At 42.8% G+C, this 20,154-nt stretch overlaps 1 protein-coding gene across 1 annotated transcript in view; it reads left to right on the top strand.

Annotated features, from left to right (window-relative positions):
• LOC307226517 (maestro heat-like repeat family member 5) overlaps positions 1–20,031 on the top strand; it is a gene marked incomplete at both ends in the record, with an annotated part of 39,516 nt that extends 19,485 nt beyond the window's left edge. The window contains 5 exons of the mRNA XM_079995212.1: positions 202–306; positions 14,739–14,874; positions 15,761–15,882; positions 16,950–17,099; positions 19,873–20,031. Coding sequence (XP_079851338.1) covers positions 202–306; positions 14,739–14,874; positions 15,761–15,882; positions 16,950–17,099; positions 19,873–20,031 — 672 coding nt within the window. The remainder of the gene's footprint in view (positions 1–201; positions 307–14,738; positions 14,875–15,760; positions 15,883–16,949; positions 17,100–19,872) is intronic.
• Between the last annotated feature and the right edge of the window lie 123 nt (positions 20,032–20,154).

Below are 20,154 nucleotides of genomic sequence, written 5' to 3'. Positions count from 1 at the left end.
CTCGAGTCCCTGTCTGGGAAAAAGGTGGGGTATTATTATTATTATTATTATTATTAATAATAATAAACAAATTGCAGCAAACTTTCTCCTTTACAAAACAACCCCCTTTTGCAATTTGTCCCCTCTATGAAGCTTTGTGAATTTGCAAACCTGGATTAAGGGTTGTCCTTCCATGTGATGACGATGATTTCTCTCCCGCAGCACACAAATGGCTGGATTGACTCCACAAAAATCAGTGAGAGGCAAAGAGCAGTCAAGACCACCAACGTACTCATGAAATATGTCTCCGAGCATTTGGACTTTGATGTGAGTGACCAAGGCTTAACGCTGCAATTTCAAATCGTATTGCGTTGGAAAGTTCAGGTGTGAACTAGATGAAAGCTGTATGGCATGGCCATTCCAGGGGAAGGTGCCAGCCAGTGCTATTTTTCTAGAAAAAGAGGTGCCAGGACTCACCATGAACTCACCACTCTTGTTCTCTTATAACGGCAATAGTGCCCACCTGAGAGGTGCCAGTGTTAGCTTTTTGCAGTATAGTAGCACTGCAGAGAGCTTGCTGGGGAGACAATGCATAAAAAGGGACTCAAAAATAACTTAAACAAGATTTTCATAGCAAAAACAAAAACTCCTTATACACTAAATACACCAACAACAAACCAGACCCAACCACCAACCCATCCCCCAGGGTAATGGGAAAGCTAGGTGCTGCTCCTTATATACTACACCCAAATGCTGACACAGCTTAATCAATACAACTCAGCACCTGCTATGTTTCACAGCTGTAAAGCTGGGTCTCGCTATTTTGCTCTGGCCCCTTAAAGACATACACAACTGGTGGAACAATGATGAACCTTTACATTTAAAGAAACCATTCAACATTTCCCCTGCGGTTCATCATTGTGGAACAAAAACATAAAGCATATTTTGTACATGTCTTTCATGTGTAACCTTTGGAAGTGCTTTAGTAAAAATGTCTGCAATTTGATTGTCACCTGGAACATATTGAAATACAATCATTTCATCAGCAATTAGTTTCTTTACAAACTGTAAACGTAACCTTAAGACTCTAGTGCGCTGAGTATTGGTCTCTGAAAACAGGATAGCGAGTCTGCTCTGGGAATCAAGGTAAACTCTTACTAGTAGTGTTACTTTCATCTGTAGGTGTCAGAGCTGCCTCCAGGTCCCAGCTCACAGAGGACCAACGCTAGGCTGGAGTTATGTACAAAAGTCTTTATTGAGGTTCAGTTTCCATTTTAAAGCCGCAGCGTGCAGCTCTACGTCTCGACCTTAGACCGGCGAAGTCCCGTCTGAGTCTCCTCCCCTTCCACACCAGTTTAAGACTCTAGCCTTGCTCCACCTCTTCCTAAGTTCCTTTCTCCTCTGGGCCCTCCTGCCCGCTAGGGTTTCATCCTTCCTGGACTCCTCTGACGCTGACCCTGACGATTCTTGCCCCTCCTTCCGGCGTGCTTTAGGACCTGGTTCCCTATCCGGGCTACCTTCTGTGCCGCTCGCCTGTACATTTGAACTTGGCGCACGCGCCCAGCCTGCAACTTTCCTCTTGACCGTTAACTCGCTCTCCGATGGAGGCGTGGTCAACCCTGACTCATCTTCTCTCGCTGGTGGTGCATATGTGGGCTCTGACACCTGGGACTCCTCCCCCCCACTACGCTCTGGTGGGGAAGCTGGTCCTGATTTCCAACTGCTGCTCTGGGAGTCCCCGCTGGCCCCTTGCTTCTGGGGTGCCCCCCTTGGGTCGCCCCTTGCCCTGCCCATCGGCGCCCCCTTCTGTGAATCTTCCGATTCGCTGGAGAGGCTCATGGAATCTATCGGGCTGCTGTCATATTCTCCTACGCTGCCCTCGGATTGCTCCCCCTCGCTCTCCATCTCCTCTCCTCCCTGCGCTCCCGCTGAGTCCCTGACAGTAGGTCTGCAAATACTTGCAGATACCATTCCACATCACAAGTGGCCTGAACGCATGCACATAATTCACTCTCTGTTGTGGAGAGACAAATAATGGTTTGTGTCTGGGACTTCCATTCAAATGGACAACCTTTATAACAAAACACCATACCAGACACACCCCTGCAATTATTTTGTTCCACTGCATGAGATGCATCGCAGAAAATTTCAAAACCTTTGTCAATACATGATGTAAACTGCAACCTATAATGTTTGGTATGTTTAAGGTACATTACCACTCTCTTAAGAGCAGAGAAACATTGCGTAGTGGGCTTTTCCACAAATTTTGCCAGAAAGTGAAAAGCATAAATTATATCTGGTCTTGAGATTCTTTGAATGAAATTTAGCTTGCCTATAGCAGAACGATACAAAGTTTTGTTAGGAAATGGCTTATCTTCACCTGTAAAGGTGAAACCACATACCATAGGCGTTTCCTTCCCATTTGCATTTTCTTAAACCCATTTTGAATCAATAAGTCTCATATCTGGGGTTTGTGGTACAAGAGACCAGGTGTTATGCTCTTTTAAAGAAGCTATCTCAGAGTTGATAGCTTTATACCAATTTACTTGGTGCTTAGGTAAATTCTGAACATCATTGTAGCTTTTTGGCTCAAAAACCGCCTTATTGGCATACACAGTATTTAAAAGTTCATCTGCAAAACGTTGTGGCTTCTGTCTCTTTCTATCTGAACGTCTCAGTCCGGAAGGAGAGTCAGACTCCTCAGACTTAATGGGACTAAGTAAACTACTAGTTTCAGGTTGTAAATCATCATTGTCAGACTGAAGAGGTGCCTGTAGGCTAAGATCACGGTCAGAAAACTCAAGAGAATCTAACCTCCCCTCGGGTGCCTGTGACTTTAAATCATCAAACAAATTATCAGATTCAACAGGCTTTTTGTCTTGTTCCATTAATTCAGAAGCACCATTTCCTCCTGCTGCTGCTGCTTCTTCCTCTTCTTCCTCAGTATCATTTATACCGTTAGTATCTTGGAAAACAGCAACGCCATTCCAATTTACAGTTTGTATCATGCTTCTGGTAATATGAAATTTGCCAGTTGCTGGTATGTAAATTCTGTATGCCCCCTTCTGGTAGCCCATTAATTTTCTCAGAACACTGCACTCACCCAATTTCTGCTTAGCGGGATAATGCATAATTACATCTGAATCCCAAATGCGTAGGTATTTCAGATTAGGGCATTTTTTAAACAGCTTCTCATAGGGGGTGACATCTAAACCAGAATGATAACTGCGATTTCTAACGTAACAAAAGGCATTGAGCGCTTCAGCCCAAAAGACTTTGGGCAGATTAGCATCGTACAGATAAGTTTTAACCCCTGCCTGCAGGTCATGCTGCACAACTTCAACAAGCCCATTTTGCCAGGGACTTCGGGGGCAAGATAACTCGTGAGTAGGCCCCTGTGCCTCAGAAAAAAATTCCCTGCCCCGGTCAGAAAACAGATACTTAATTGGTTTGTCAAAATGCATTTTTACCCAGTTGCAAAAAGCTCTGTACTTCTCAAATGCTTGGGACTTCTCAGCTATTGCATAAGTCCAACAATATCTACTATACTGGTCTATCAGGGTAAGCCAGTACTTAGAACCTCCTAATGATGGTGGGAGTGGCCCAACTAAATCACAATGTACATGCTCAAATGGCTCAGTTATTTTCCTATCTGAGTACCTACCCTTGCGTGCAACCTTAATCTTATTCTTGCAACAGGATAGACATTGCATAAAGAATTTACATGGTTTTAAGTTTAGGCCATTAACAATATTCTTTGTCTTAATTACATCAGCAAAATTCAGGTGTCCCAGAATTCTGTGTGCTTCATGGACACACCCGGAATGTGGCCTTACACTCCTCAACCACTGGCTTGACTGTGCTGCTCTGCAATTTATAGGCGATTGGGAGTAGGTGTGAAAATACAGTCTATATAATCAGAGTCCCGGGCATACAATAGACGTTTGTTCCCATTGAAAAACTCACACATTGACTTTAAGAAACGCACAGTTATGCCTTGACGAGCAAAACTTCTTACTGACAATAAATTGTCCACTGACGGGCAGTAAATGCAGTTCGCTATCGTAATGTTTAAAGAGTCAAGTTTAATAGTACCCCTGCCAAGCGACTGCAAGACTTGTGAATTGGCTAAATGTACATTACCAATTTCCTCTTCGAAAGAAATAAACAAGCTTCGATTGTTGCAAATGTGCTGAGATGCTCCTGAGTCCACAAAAAAAGACTTCCACTTGGCACCTTTAATTCTTTTACGATCTGTAGTCCGAGCATGAAAAGCTCGCGGCTCGTTTCTGTCTTTACGGTACAATGTCGGCTGCTGGGCTGATGACTGTGACTGACGAACAGAAACAGACTTGGGAGTACTTTGCTTTCTTTTGGATCTGCAGTCCTTTGCAAAATGTCCCTGCTTATTGCAGAACCAACAACGCTTTGCAGCTTTAAATGCAGTCGTATCAACACAAGTTTGCATATGGCGTTCCTCATTGTTTCTGGAAATAGGAGTGCTTATGGCACAAGCCTCCCTTCTATCCAACTCGCCCATTAATCGTGCCGTTATTTATTTTTTAATAAATTTTTATTAAGATTTTAAAGGTTAAAAAAAAATAAGAAAAAATACAGTCAAAAAAGAAAATAAGAATTAAAAAAAATACATATATCAAAATACAGAAAAAAGAAAGATAAAAAACAAAGGTAAAAAGAAAAAAAGTAAAAAAGCAAATCAAACCTTTAACTCGCTTAGTTGCAATCACTTATTTCCTTGACTTCCTCATGCCTCCCATTTTTGTATTCTAATTCTGTTAGATATTCTAGCAAATCCTTCCAACCTTGTTTTTATCCTAATAGTTTATCTTAACATACTATACTTCCCCTCTTTATATTTTAATTCATATAAATATTTCAACACATCCTTGATCTTAATTTTATCCTCATATCTTATCTTAATATACTGTAATTTTCCATTCTTTCCTTCACCAAGTTATCATCCACTTTAACTTTGTTTAATCTTATTTCCCATTAAAACTTATATATCTGTACTTAAGACATTTCCCCTAAGGTCAAAGAAAAAATTCAATTCCGCGATTTTCCCATCTCTCATTAAAAAAAAAAAATTATATTATATATACTTTAGATTCCCAATTTTCTTTCACCAAATCCCCTCCCCGGTTTCGGCCCCTCAATAGTTCCATTAATCTCGGAAAACCATCAGCCCGGAGATCTTAAATCCGAGGCTCTTAAGTCTCTCTCCTGTCCGCTCTGCCAGTCTTTTTGATAGTCTTTAATGTTGAAAATCAGATCTTGGGGAAGCCCCAACCCAACAGTCATCATATTACTTCCTGCCAAACTTCCATAGTTAAAAGTAGGGCCTATAAAGTATTCCAAATCTTGTTTCACACTCTTTTCAAATCCAAAGGTCCCCAAAGCTCCAATCTTCCAATCTCCACCTGGCTCGGATTTATATTCCAAAGGTCATTTGATCTCCACATAGGGTGATCTCTCCATCTTTCATCTTCCAGGCCAAACCAGGCTTCCATCTCCAAATATTTACTTCTCCTAGTTGTCATCATGTAGGGCCTCAAGTAGTAATCCACTATTTGCCTCTGTAGGGTTACGGGTCCCCCTTTCCTCACTTTGCTCACAACAAGATTCTCCTTTTCAAATTTTTCAATTTGTTCAGTTGAAAGAGGTTCCTGTGCTTGGTTCTTGTCCACTTCTTTGCCAAAACCTACTTTTGCTTCCAAGATTACCACGTTAGTAGCCATAACATTTATCTGGTCTTGCAGCTTTCCCAAGAGATAAAATGTCCTGTTCAGTTCACACTCGATTTCCTTCCTAACAGCCATACTTAAATAGTCCAAGGTCAAAAACTAGTTTCTCAAGGCTTTTATCTTTAGCTGCATCCTTACGACAATAACCCAAAGCTCCCTCTAGAGGGATTCAAATTCTTTTTCACTCCTTCCAGCACCGACCCAAAGGTCCCATACATTGAATTATAACAGTTCCTTTCTTCCTTTTAAACATAAAGTTGTAACAAAAACAGGCAGTAGAAACAAAGTCCTTCTTTTGTATCCTAACAGCTAACTTGACAGCTGTCAAATCACTGTCAACGGGCTCACACAGACCACTCCCGGGTCTGGGGATGTGGCACTTCAATTTCACGGATTTTAACCTTCTCCTGCAGGTTCCCCTGCTTCCAAAAAAGATATTGATGATAGTTTCAATCAATGGAATTTAGGTCTTTTACACAAAACTCTCCACAACCTTAGTTAACTGGTTCTTTGCTTCAGTTTATTTACAGAAAGGGGAGGCGGACTTCCTGTTTGGACCTTCCCTGATCGGTACCATTTTTTTTTTAAAAAAACTTTAAATACTTTAGAATTCCAATTTCCGTTCTACTCACGGGTTGCTGTTTAAAATCCATTTGTCCACAAGAAAAAGTCAGCGCTCTCCAGCAACGGCTACGTGGCTTCACTCCGTAAAAATAGCGGTCGATTCAAAACACCGCACCGCTCACCCCACGTCACTTCGGAACCCCCGAAAAGGGGTTTCCCTGTGGGTAGGGGGGCGCTCCTGGTGTCAACCGAATCCCACGTTCCCAGGCTTCATCCGCCTGGGATTTCTAAAGGGTCTCTGCCTTCGCCGCGGCGGTACGACCCGAATTCCACGGAGCGGGTTCCTCTCAGTCAGAGGAATGCTGCCATTGCCGATGGCGCTAACCCGGAAGTCCGCTAATCATGCCGTTACCCCTTCCACGATTAATTGTGCTGGTGGAACAGCAGATATCTGGCTAGCTACACCATCAAAGTCCTCATTAAGGGAAGAAAGAATGATAAAAACATACTGAATATAAGGTATCTCCATGTCCCTTCGAATTAATTCGCAGTGTATTGCCTCCAGACGTCTCAAGTGTGCTGCCAAATGACTACCAGGCTGCAACTTGGTCTGGTACAGCTGCTTGAAAAACATCAATGCAGACACTGACTCTTTTCTAATATGCACTGCTGCAAGACTGTCCCACATTTCTTTGGCAGTTTTCTTATTTCTTATATAGACTACTTGCTGGTCACTGACTGCCAAATTAATTATTGCCCTGGCTTTTGCATCTCCTTTCGACCAAGCATTAGTTACAGGGTCAGGAGGGTCATCAGTTACATAGGTCCATACTTCTCTAGAGGTCAAAAGCGCCTCCACCCGAAAAGACCATAAACTATAGTTCTCATCTGTTAGCTGTGGGAACACCAGAGCCTTCTCAGCCACCTTTGCCGACTGAGAGCCAGTGTGGTGTAGTGGTTAAGAGTGGTAGTCTCCTAATCTGGGGAACCGGGTTCACATCTCCGCTCCTCCACATGCAGCTGCTGGGTGACCTTGGGCCAGTCACACTTCTTTGAAGTCTCTCAGCCCCACTCACCTCACAAAGTGTTTGTTGTGGGGGAGGAAGGGAAAGGAGAATGTTAGCCGCTTTGAGACTCCTTAAAGGGAGAGAAAGGCGGGATATCAAATCCAAACTCTTGGGGACTTTCGGGTTAGCGCCATCGGTAATGGTGGAATCCTTCTGACTAGGAGGGATCTGCCTCGAGGAAATCGGGTCTGTACCGCTACGGTGAAGTGGAGACCCTTCAAAAATCACAGGTTGGAGAAGCCTGTGAGTGTGGGATTCGGCGGGCACCTTTTGGGCCCCCCCAATTCGCAGGGAATACCGATTACGGTTCCGGAGCGAAGCAGGGTGAGCGGCGCGGTGCTGTGAATCAACTGCTTTTTCCTTGGAGCGAAGCCGCACAGCCGTTACCGGAGAGCACTGACTTCTTCCTGTGACAATTCGACCTCAAAAGCAACTACCCGTGAATAGGAAAAATTGGAAGTATAAAAGGACGAAAAAGACTTAATTTCCCACCGATGCGGGGAGGTTTAAACAGGAAGTCCGCCTTCCGCTTTTGTAAATAGATCAAAGCAAAGAGACTACAAGCTAAAGTTTTGGAAATCCGACTGGAAAGGATTAATTTCCTAACACAAAAAGTATCAACCCCCCCCCCCCAGGAAGCAGGGGAAGGAGGGGGGAGTTTTGGACTATATATACCTGCAAGAGAGAGGGAAAGAAGTTAAAATCCACCGCTCAAAACTTGGGAACGGGCTGCCAATAGACAAAGACTGTTGTGCTTTGAACTGCGTATTAACTGTGAATAGAAGACTTGCTGACAGCTAGCTCAGCAAGAGAGATACATTGTGGTTAGTTGTCCTCTTCTGCTCTTAAAAAGGAGGGAAAGTAACTGGAAAGTAACAAAAAATTGGAACTGTTTATTTTTTTTATTTGAGTTTAAAAGGTGTCATTTTGGACTATTGCAACTGTTTCCACCTAGCGGAAGTTTCTGAAATTGATACTAGGGGAATTTTCCACTTGCAAAGAGAAACTGTGTAGCTGGGATTGACCTTGGCTCTTCTATTGTTTAAGTGTTATGGCACATGGGAAAGAAAAAGTAGACTCGTCATTCCCAGACAAAACAACAAGGTCTGGGAAGATTTGGCAGTGAAGACCATCAGCCGTTGGTCTCCCTACCCCATCTGCGACTGTACCAACACAATCTAAGCCTAGTGGAATGTCATCAGAAGATGTTTTAGCGATTGCACTGGCCAAGATTAATGAATCTTTGGAGCAACTTAATAAGAGGGTCGAAGAGACAAATAAGATGGTTGAAGAGACAAAGATGACAGTGGACGAGGCAAAAGTGAAGGTAGACGCAGCAACCACTAAAATTGACTTAAATACAGAAAGCTTAAATAGCTTGGGACAAAAGGTGAACACTAATACAGAATCTATTCAGAAATTGTTGCAGGAATCTACTTTGATCCGACAGACTGCAGATGAAGCTAAGGAAAAAGCTGCTGCTGTGGAATTTAACAACTGGAAACAGAGAAAGTCCCAGATCTACAGAGGCAAATTGAGGACCATAAATTGACACTTTCTATGACTGAACTTAAGGAAAAACAGATGAATTTAAGGATTAGAGCTGTACCTGAATTAGAGAAGGGCAGTTTGATAGAATTTCTGACACAGGAATTTGCAGAGTTCTGGAAGTTGGATTTGAAACAAGAAGAATTCAAAATCGTGAGGGCCTTCAGACTTGGAAGAGGAGGAAACAAGAATAAAATAAGGGACTGTCTGATTACTCTCCGATCTAAAGAAGAGAGAGATAAAATTTTGGGTCTGCACTTTCAGAATTCTTTGACAATTCTGCAGTCAAGAGTGGAAATCTTTAAAGATATACCGAAACATCTGTAATGGTTATAAGGGGTTACTTGTGCGTAAGTCGCCGTCACTTTTGGCTAGATTGCCTGGCTAACCATGCTTTTGGCTGAAAGCCCTCACTCTGTGGCCGTTCAGTCGCTTGCAGAATCCGTCAGTGGGCGTTTCTTGAACCTCTTCCAGCATAAGAGCTGTTTGACGCCAAGTCTCCGCCTACTCTCCCTGCGTGGGACTCTTCTGCGCAAGGAAGGAGTGGGCAGAGGCGTGCCCGTGCTCTCTCCACTGGTCTCAGATGAAGGGTCCTGGAGACCTCTCTCTGAATCCTCCATCTCCCTCCCTTCTCTACTGGTGTTACGTTGAATTCCTTCCCCCCTGCTGGTCCCCTCTCCTGCATCGCTTTGGAGCCCAGCCTCCACCTCACGCTCCAATGTCAGGTCCCTGACAACATCTTTTGGATCTTAGGTCCAACTTTGGAGATTTGGTTGCCCTGTTGAGAAGGAACAAAATCATCTTCAGGTGGGAATTTCCCCAAGGCCTATTCTTTAGCTTTAAAAGAAGAAAGATAAAGATAAGATCAGTGGAGGAAAAAGATAAGTTTTTGGGAAACCATGGAGAAGATCTGCAGAAAGAACTTGGAAAAGAGCCAGGAGTTTTGGACAGAAGTTCACCAAAAAGAGGGAAATCAACACCACTAACAGAAATAGATAAAGTACTAAGTGCTGTTGGAGGAGAAGCAGAGTAACTACATCATGGCACTGCAAGTATTAAGCTGGAATGTGAATGGACTCAACTCCCCGGAAAAAAGGCAAGAGTCTTTCATTTATTAAAAAAAGAACAATTGGATTTGATTTGTCTACAAGAAACACATGTGATAAGGCTACACAGGAAGATATTGAGCAATAAAAGATTGGGACATGAATTTATTTCATCAGACAAAGTTAAGAAAAGAGGAGTAGTACTTTATGCAAAATGAAATTGATGAATCAGGAAATAGAATGGAAGATCAAACAGATGAGACAGAAGACATTTGAATCGGCAAATAAATGTGGGAAACTGCTGGCTTGGCAAATGAAAAAAAGACAAAAACTTAATACTATTACTAATTTGGAAGTGGAGGGAAAGAATATACAGAATCCAGTGGAGATCAGGAAGTGCTTTCATAGGTATTTTAAACATCTATATACACAGGAGACTCAGAAAGAAATGGACATTGATCGATTTTTGAAAATAAATGGATTACAAAAAATCTCTCAAGAAAATAAGCTAATGTTGAATTATAAAATAACAGACCAGGAGGTAGAAGGAGCCATTAAGAACATGCAATTGGGCAAATCCCCAGGGCTGGATGGTTTCACTTCAAGATATTATAGATCCTTGAAAGAATGGCTAGTACAGCCTTTAAAGGAAGTTTGCAATGAAATACTGGAAGGGAAAAAGGCACCAGAGTCGTGGAAGGAAGCTTATATTACACTTATACCGAAAACAGAGTCTGAGAAGACACAGCTTAAGAACTACCGCCCCATATCTTTGCTCAATGTGGATTACAAAATTTTTGCTGATATTATGGCTAAAAGACTAAAAAAGGTACTAGTAGAAGAAATCCATAAAGATCAAGCGGGCTTTCTACCGGGGAGACACTTGTCTGACAATACGAGGAATATAATTAACATTTTAGAAAAATTACAAGTGAATATTAACACCAAAGCAGTTTTGATATTTGTGGACGCGGAGAAAGCCTTTGACAATATTTCTTGGAGTTTCATGAAGAAAAATTTACAGGGAATGGGGGTAGGTCAAGGTTTTGAAAACGGTATAGGTGCAATCTATTCAGAACAAAAAGCTAAATTAATTGTAAACAATGTAGTCACAGAGGAGTTTAAGATTGAGAAAGGAACACAACAAGGTTGCCCAATCTCTCCATTGCTTTTTATATCGGTCCTGGAGGTTCTGCTTAATATGATTAGAAAGGACCAATTGGTTAAAGGTATACAAGTCGGAGCTAAACAGTAGAAATTGAAAGCATTTGCTGATGATTTGGTATTGACACTACAGGAGCCAGAATCTAGTACCAAAAGAGTATTGGAATTGATTCAAGACTTTGGTCAGGTTAATAATAATAATAATAATAATAATAATTTATTATTTATACCCCGCCCATCTGGCTGGGCCTCCCCAGCCACTCTGGGCGGCTTCCATAAAAACCAAAAATACAGTAAAATATCACACGTTAAAAACTTCCCTGAACAGGGCTGCCTTAAGATGTCTTCTGAATGTCAGGTAGTTGTTTATCACTTTGACATCTGCTGGAAGGGCGTTCCACAGAGCGGGGGCCACTACCGAGAAGGCCCTCTGCCTGGTTCCCTGTAGCTTTGCTTCTCGCAATGAGGGAACCGCCAGAAGGCCCTCGGCGCTGGACCTCAGCGTCCGGGCAGAATGATGGGGGTGGAGACGCTCCTTCAGGTATACTGGACCGAGGCCGTTTAGGGCTTTAAAGGTCAGCACCAACACTTTGAATTGTGCTCGGAAACATACTGGGAGCCAATTTAGGTCTTTCAAGACCGGTGTTATATGGTCTTGGCGGCCGCTCCCAGTCACCAGTCTAGCTGCCGCATTCTGGATTAGTTGTAGTTTCCGAGTCACCTTCAGAGGTAGCCCCACGTAGAGTGCATTGCAGTAGTCCAAGCGGGAGATAACCAGAGCATGCACCACTCTGGCGAGGCAGTCCGCAGGCAGATAGGGTCTCAGCCTGCGTACCAGATGGAGCTGGTACACAGCTGCCCTGGACACAGATTTAACCTGTGCCTCCATGGACAGCTGTGAGTCCAAAATGACTCCCAGGCTGCGCACCTGGTCCTTCAGGGGCACAGTTACCCCATTCAGGACCAGGGAATCCTCCACACCTGCCCGCCTCCTGTCCCCCAAAAACAGTACTTCTGTCTTGTCAGGATTCAACCTCAATCTGTTAGCCGCCATCCATCCTCCAACCGCCTCCAGACACTCACCCAGGACCTTCACCGCCCTCACTGGTTCTGATTTAAAAGAGAGGTAGAGCTGGGTATCATCCGCATACTGATGAACACCCAGCCCAAACCTCCTGATGATCTCTCCCAGCGGCTGCATGTAAATGTTGAAAAGCATGGGGGAGAGGACAGAACCCTGAGGCACCCCACAAGTGAGAGCCCAGGGGTCTGAACACTCATTCCCCACCACCACTTTCTGAACACGGCCCAGGAGGAAGGAGCGGAACCACTGTATGACAGTGCCCCCAGCTCCCAGCCCCTCAAGACGGTCCAGAAGGATGTTATGGTCGATGGTATCAAACGCTGCTGAGAGATCCAGCAGAACTAGGAAACAGCTCTCACCTTTGTCCCTAGCCCGCCGGAGATCAACCAGTGCGACCAAGGCAGTTTCAGTCCCATGATGAGGCGTGAATCCCGACTGGAAGGGATCCAAATGGTCCGCTTCTTCCAGGCGTGCCTGGAGTTGTTCGGCAACCGCTCGCAGGATTTAAGTTGAATAAGTTGAAAACTAAGGTTTTAGAGAAAAATCTAACAGTGATTGAGAGAGAGAAGTTTCAGAAGGAGACAGGATTAACATTGGTTAAGAAAGTGAAATACTCAGGGGTTAACATGACTGCTAAGAATGTGAATTTATTTAAAGATAATTATGAAAAATGTTGGACGGAAGTGAAAAAGGATCTAGAAATATGGACAAATTTGAAGTTATCATTGCTAGGCCGAATTGCTGCGATAAAAATGAATGTATTGCCAAGGATGGTGTTTTTGTTTCAAACACTGCAAATTTGGGACAAAATGGATTGTTTCAAGAAGTGGCAGAAAGATATCTCTAGATTTGTCTGGCAGGGCAAGAAATTTAAGATACTAACTGATGCTAAAGAAAGAGGTGGATTTGCCCTGCCAGACCTTAAGCTTTATTATGAATCAGCCGCATTTTGTTGGCTGAGAGAATGGCTGCTTCTTGAAAACATAGACATTTTGGACCTAGAAGGTTTTAATAATGTATTTGGGTGGCATGCATATCTGTGGTATGACAAGGTCAAAGCACATAAAGCGTTTAAAAACCATATTGTCAGGAAAGCACTGTTTAATGTCTGGATAAGATATAAGGATTTGCTTGAAAACAAAACTCCAAGGTGGTTGTCACCAATGGAAGCAAAGGCTCAGAAAAAGCTCAATATGGAGGCCAATTGGCCGAAATATTGGGAAATTTTGGAACAAGAAGGGGACAGATTAAAACTGCAGAGTTTTGAAAAACTAAAAAACAAAGTACGAGACTGGCTTCATTATTACCAAATAATGGAGGCTTACAATTTGGATAAGAAAATTGGCTTTCTGGTGGAAAGATCAAAATTGGAAACAGAACTGTTAGATCCTAAAACTAAGAATTTGTCAAGAATGTATAACTTGCTGTTGAAATGGAATACTCAGGATGAAATGGTGAAATCTGCTATGATTAAATGGGCACAAGATGTTGGACATAACGTTATGATGGCTGACTGGGAACAGTTATGGACCACAGGCATGAAATTCACGGCATGTAATGCCCTAAGAGAAAACTTAATGAAAATGATTTACAGGTGGTACATGACACCAGTCAAGCTTGCAAAAATTTATCATTTGCCCGATAATAAATGTTGGAAATGTAAAGAGACTGAGGGTACATTTTTTCACCTTTGGTGGACATGCCCAAGGATTAAGACTTTCTGGGAGATTATCTATAATGAAATGAAAAGGTATTTAAGTATACCTTTCAGAAGAAACCAGAGGCCTTTCTCCTGGGCATGGTCGGCCAATTGGTGTCAAAGAAGGATAGAACTTTCTTTATGTATGCCACAACAGCAGCAAGAATACTCATTGCAAAATATTGGAAGACACAAGGTCTACCCACCCGGGAAGAATGGCAGATGAAGGTGATGGACTATATGGAACTGGCAGAAATGACTGGCAGAATCCGAGACCAAGGAGAAGAGTTGGTGGAAGAAGATTGGAAGAAATTTAAAGTTTATCTACAGAAACATTGTAAAATTAAGGAATGTTAGAAGGATGTTGGAATGAAGTTATGTGGTTTTAGCAGAAATGATATAAAGGTCTAAGTAAAAATGGATTGTTAATTGGTGAAAGAAGAGAATGTAAAATTATAGTATATTAAGATAAATTATTAGGATAAAAAAAAAGATGGAAAGGATTTGCTGAAATATCTAATTGAACTAGAATACAAAAAAGGGAGGTGTGAGGAAGTCAAGGAAATAAGTAAAGGAAAGAAAGTTATGTAAAGGTTTGATTTGTTTTTTTTAATTGTCTGTTTTTTATTTTTTTTGTTTAAATTGATATTTGTTTATCTTTTTTTTCTAACCTTTAAAATCTTAATAAAAATCCATTAAAAAATAAATAAATCAAATCCAAACTCTTCTTCTTCTTCTTCTGAAAGCATGCCAGACGGTTTTCTCTTGCTGGGCTCTGTGGGACGAGGGCTGACTGTGCATCTCTCTCTCTCCACTTCTTAGGTATCCCAGGATTTCCCCCTTCTTGGACAGCTGGTGGCGCTCTTGTCCCTTCACCTCGCAGACAACGTGAAGGAGATTGGCCTGCAGTCAGCGGAGGCCTTGTACCATCTCCATTACATCATGATAGCCAAAATGGGTGAGGAGGATGCTGGGAAATGGCTTGTTTCTTGTAAGCCGCAGGATGGGAGATCTGTAGCCCTCCAGAGGCTGCTCCAACTCCCATCATCCCTGAGTGTTGCCCATGCTGGCTGCTGCTGGGGTTGATCAGGGAGTTCAGGAGGGCCAGAATTGTGCTAGCACTGGCCTAACGCCAACACCCCGTTGGCCAGAGATGAGAGGGCAGTCTTGGGGGAGGAATTCACTGCTGATGTTCATCAGAAAAGCCTTCTGGACCTGACCAGTGGCCCAGCCCAGTCCAGCATCCTGTTCCCACAGGGGTTGATCAGATGCTTGTGGGAATCCAGCAAGCAGAATTCAAGCTCTTTCTACTCCTGTACTTTGCTGCCTCTGACCATGGAGGCAGAGCATAGCCATCCTGGCTAATAGCCATGGGTAGCCTTCTCTTCCATGAATTTGCCTCATCTTCTTTGAAAGCCATCTTGGTCCGTGGCCATCAGTGCCTCCTGTGGCAGGGAGTTCCAGAGTTTAGCTGTGCATTGCAAGAAGAAGGACCATCCTGAAACTTCAGTTTCATTGGAGGTCCAGTTGTTCTCATGTTATGAGGGCAAGAGAGAAAGCTTTCTCTCTCCACTTTCTCCAAGCCATACATTGTGTCTCCTCTTCCTCGCCGTTTTTCTAAACGGAACCGCCCCCCAAATGCTGCAACCAGCATTTGCTCCACAAGCACCCCAGTCCTTTTGGTTGCCCCCTTCTGAACCTTTTTTCCAATTCTGAATTATAATTTTTGAGGTGAAACCAATAATTGTTTTTGTTGGTCCCAGCGGGAAAACTGGAGGTTTTGAGCAGGGAGCACTAATGCTGGGTTCTTTTGCATGCATATTCCAAAACCCGACCCTGCTTAGGTAAGGAACTGGAGAAGAGGAGGAATAAAAATAAGAAAGGCAACATGGTCAGATGGGTCCGAGAAGACTTCTTCATCCCTGGGCCCTCCCTCTTCCACTACAACATCGCAAAAGTGGCCAAGGTAGGGGTGGCCTTTTGTACTCTTTATTGCTAAGACCGCAGCCACTCCCAGTTAGCAAAGATTTGCTCACTCGGGCCAATGGGGCCCTGCCCCACCAACTTCAGCCTGCCCTCAGGCAGCCCACGCCTTCTAGGGATGAGGGAGAGATTCAGAGCAGTTCACACTGGAAGCCAAAGCTATCAAATCAAGGCTTTCAGAAACAACAGGAGGACTGAAACACAACCTGCCTTTGAAATTCACGTGTCCTTGAATTTCGCAATGCCAAACAGTGTGTAAAAAAATCCATGCGTGAGCTATTAGTGTAAATAACATTCAGAAATGCATTGTATTAGAATAAATTGCTCAAAGACAAGTGCCCGGTAGCCTAAACTGCATGCAGAATTCTACTTATTGAAATTCTACCAGGTGCTGGGAGACCTAGGGTTCAGATCCCCACTCACGAGTCAGTCACAGTCTCTCAGTCTAACCTACCTCATGAGACTAAAACGGGGAGGAGAGAGAACCATGCATTGCCACCTTGGGCTCCTCAGGGCGGAAAAAGAATAGGAAAAGTTGACTCATTCGATGCATCTTTCACAAGGCACTGCCAAGCCAATGGACTATGCCAACCTTGTGGTGGGTGTTTTTGTTGTATATTAAGAACTAAACACACAGCCGGCAGGTTCCCACCCAGTCTGTTTGGCATTGGTTATATAACGGATAGCCACTATTATTCACCCTCTCTGTTCCTGGAAGAATTTTTTTTTTAAAATTTTCTAGTCTGATTTTAGATTGAACCTCTTCATGTTCCAATGTCATAACCAATTTAAGATGTGGATCGAAAATAGCAAGGCGTCACCTGACTTTTAGTTTTGTTTGTTGTAAAATCTTTCAGCTACTTAAATAAACACATAAATAGAATCACCAAATTGTAGAGTTGGAAGGGACGTGGGGGTCACTTAGTTCAACCCTCTCAAGGCAGAGTGGAGATGTCTTTCACTTGGTTTGTGAAGGCACCCTTGGACTACTGAAACGTGGTCAGAGTGTGGAGCAGAAGAAAACTCCCTCTTCTTTCTTCTTTGTGCCAGGCTTTTGGGGAGCACCTCACGCCCAGCCAGATCAACGAAGTCGTGTTGAAGGCGATTGACAACCTGACAGTGGAAGACAGAGCCGTCTCTCAGGCTGCAGGAAAGCTCCTGAGGTCCTTCCTTGAGGAATGCGGCATGGAAATGGAGGACGTAAGGCTGAAAACGGAGGCAGGGGGAGCAGGTTTCCTCTACATCAACCATTCTCTTCGGACTTAGAATTAGCTTGTTTCTGGGAAGTAAGAAGGCATTGTGTGGGAAGTAAGAAGAGCCAGTGTGGTGTAGTGGTTAAGAGCGGTAGACTTGTAATCTGGGGAACCGGGTTCGCGTCTCCGCTCCTCCACATGCAGCTGCTGGGTGACCTTGGGCCAGTTACACTTCTTTGAAGTCTCTCAGCCCCACTCACCTCGCAGAGTGTTTGTTGTGGGGGAGTTACAGATAGGTAGCCGTGTTGGTCTGCCATAGTCAAAACAAAAAATTCCTTCCAGTAGCACCTTAAAGACCAACTAAGTTAGTTCTAGGTATGAGCTTTCGTGTGCATGCACACTTCTTCAAATACACTGAAACAGAAGTCACCAGACCCTTCTATATAGTGAGAAGGTGGGGAGGGGTATTACTCAGAAGGGTGGTGGGAATGGGTGATTGGCAGATAGCTGTGATGAGCCTGTTGACGACTCTTAATGACTGCAATAGGTCTTACAGGAAAAAGCAAGGGGTGAGAAGGTGAAAAATGGCTTTGTCATGTATAATGAGATAAGAATCCAATGTCTTTGTTCAGACCAGGTCTCTCCATGGTTTTAAGTTTGGTAATAAGTTGCAATTCAGCAGCTTCTCTTTCCTGCTTTTTCCTGTAAGACCTATTGCAGTCGTTAAGAGTCGTCAACCTGCAGAAGACTTGCAGAAGGAAGTTGGAAAAGAGCCAAGAGCACCAAACAGGAAATCACCAGATAGAGGACTTGAGCAAAGAGCATTGGATAGAAGATCACCAAATAAAGGAATAGTGGAGATAGCAGCATTATCTTTTGGATTGGACTCCCCCAGTGAACCTGCCGTCAACATTACCAACAGAAGAAGAGCAAGCAGTTGGAGGAAAAGCAGAGTAATTACACTATGGCGTTGCAAGTGTTGAGCTGGAATGTGAATGGACTGAACTCCCCGGAAAAGAGGCGGAGAGTCTTTCATTTATTAAAAAAAGAACAATTGGATTTGATTTGTCTACAAGAAACACATGTGATAAGGCTACACAGGAAGATATTGAGCAACAAAAGATTAGGGTCATGAATTTATCTCATCAGATAAAGTTAAAAAAAGAGGAGTAGTTCTTTATGCAAAAGAAAGCCTATCACCGAAATTTATATTCAAAGATGACCAAGGAAGATTTGTTGCAATTGAAATTCAATCACAAGGAGAGCAATTCTTGATAGTAGGCATCTATGCACCAAATGAAGGAAAATCGGAATTTTTTAAGAAACTACATGAGACTCTGATGCACTATATGGATTACAATATGATCTTGATGGGAGACATGAATGGAGTGGTGTCTACAAATATGGATAAGGCTCAGAGACAGGTAGTCACCAAAGATGGTAGACTACCAAAAACCTTTTTTTGACATGACTGAAAATATGGACTTAGTTGATATTTGGAGAATAATAAAGAATCCTCTGGGAAGAGAGGGAACTTTCTTCCCCGAGGCTAAAATGACATGGACAAGAATTGACCAAATCTGGGTAACTAGAGGACTGGCTCCAAAGACCAGCAAAGTGGAGATTTGCCCCAAGACTTGTTCTGATCATAATGCAGTGAAGATGGAAATGAAATTGACGCCAATTGGTTCCTTCAGATGGAGGATGAATGATACTTTGTTTAGGAATGAAGAAGTGATGAAGGCGGCCCCAAAAACTCTGAGAAACTACTTTGAGATAAATATGAACACAACAGTGGAAAAAAGAGTAATCTGGAATGCAAGTAAGGCAGTTATGAGAGGATTCCTGATACAACAGAATGCAATTAAGAAGAGAACCCAAAATGAAAAAAAGGATAAAATCTTGGAAAAAATAAAGCAAGGAGAGAAGAAGCTGAGAGCAAAACCAAAATCACAGGAGATCCTGAAAGAGATAAAGTTATATCAAGTACAATATATGAAATTGATGAACCAGGAAATAGAATGGAAGATTACAAAATTTTTGCAGATATTTTGGCTAAAAGATTAAAAAGGGTGTTAGTAGAAGAAATTCATAAAGACCAAGCGGGCTTTCTCCCGGGCAGACATTTGTCTGATAATACGAGGAATATAATTTATATTCTAGAAAAATTACAAGTGAATATCAATACTAAGGCAGTTTTGATTTTTGTGGATGCAGAGAAGGCCTTTGACAACATTTCTTGGAGTTTTATGAAGAAGAATCTACAGGGGATGGGGGTAGGTCAAGGTTTTGAAAATGGTATAGGTGCAATTTATTCAGAACAAAAGGCAAAATTAATTGTGAACAATGCAGTGACAGAAGAGTTTAAGATTGAGAAAGGAACACGACAAGGTTGCCCAATCTCTCCATTGCTTTTTATATCGGTCCTGGAGGTTTTGTTAAATATGATCAGAAAGGACTAATTGGTTGAAGGCATACAAGTGGGTGCTAAACAGTACAAACTGAAAGCATTTGCTGACGATTTAGTATTGACTTTGCAGGAGCCAGAATCTAGTACCAAAAGGGTACTGGAATTGATTCAAAACAAAGGTCACCACAGCCAATCACAAACAAACAACCACACCCTAGGCCAAGCCCAACCTCTCTCACCACCAAAGGAACACAAGTGAACGGCAGAGAACCGGCATGAGTAACGCTGACACCAAACCCTACATACATTAAGCAAAATAGAAACAGTTCACCACACTTTCTCATCCTGGTCTTCTTTTATCTTCTTCCAGCTGCCTATGGTTGTGAAGGAGATTTACAACCATCTCCACCAGATCCCCGACACCCGCACTAAGGAAGTGACACTTTCGGCTATTGTCAGCCTAGCCACCAAGCGCATGCAGCCGGTCGTAGACAGCCTGTTGGACTGTTCAATGGAGCGTGATGAGTAAGTTTTTGTGATGTGAAAATGGGGAGGGGTAGATTTAAGGGGTTTCTTAATTTATATTTATTTATATTGAATTTCGTACTTGCAAAAAATTGTGCTCCGAGTTGTGGTTTCTTTCTTTGCTAAT

Source organism: Podarcis cretensis (assembly GCF_951804945.1).
Source record: "Podarcis cretensis genome assembly, chromosome: 11".
NCBI lineage: Eukaryota > Metazoa > Chordata > Lepidosauria > Squamata > Lacertidae > Podarcis > Podarcis cretensis.
The sequence above is the reverse complement of the archived record's forward strand: the minus strand, read 5'-3'. Positions and strand labels throughout refer to the sequence as shown.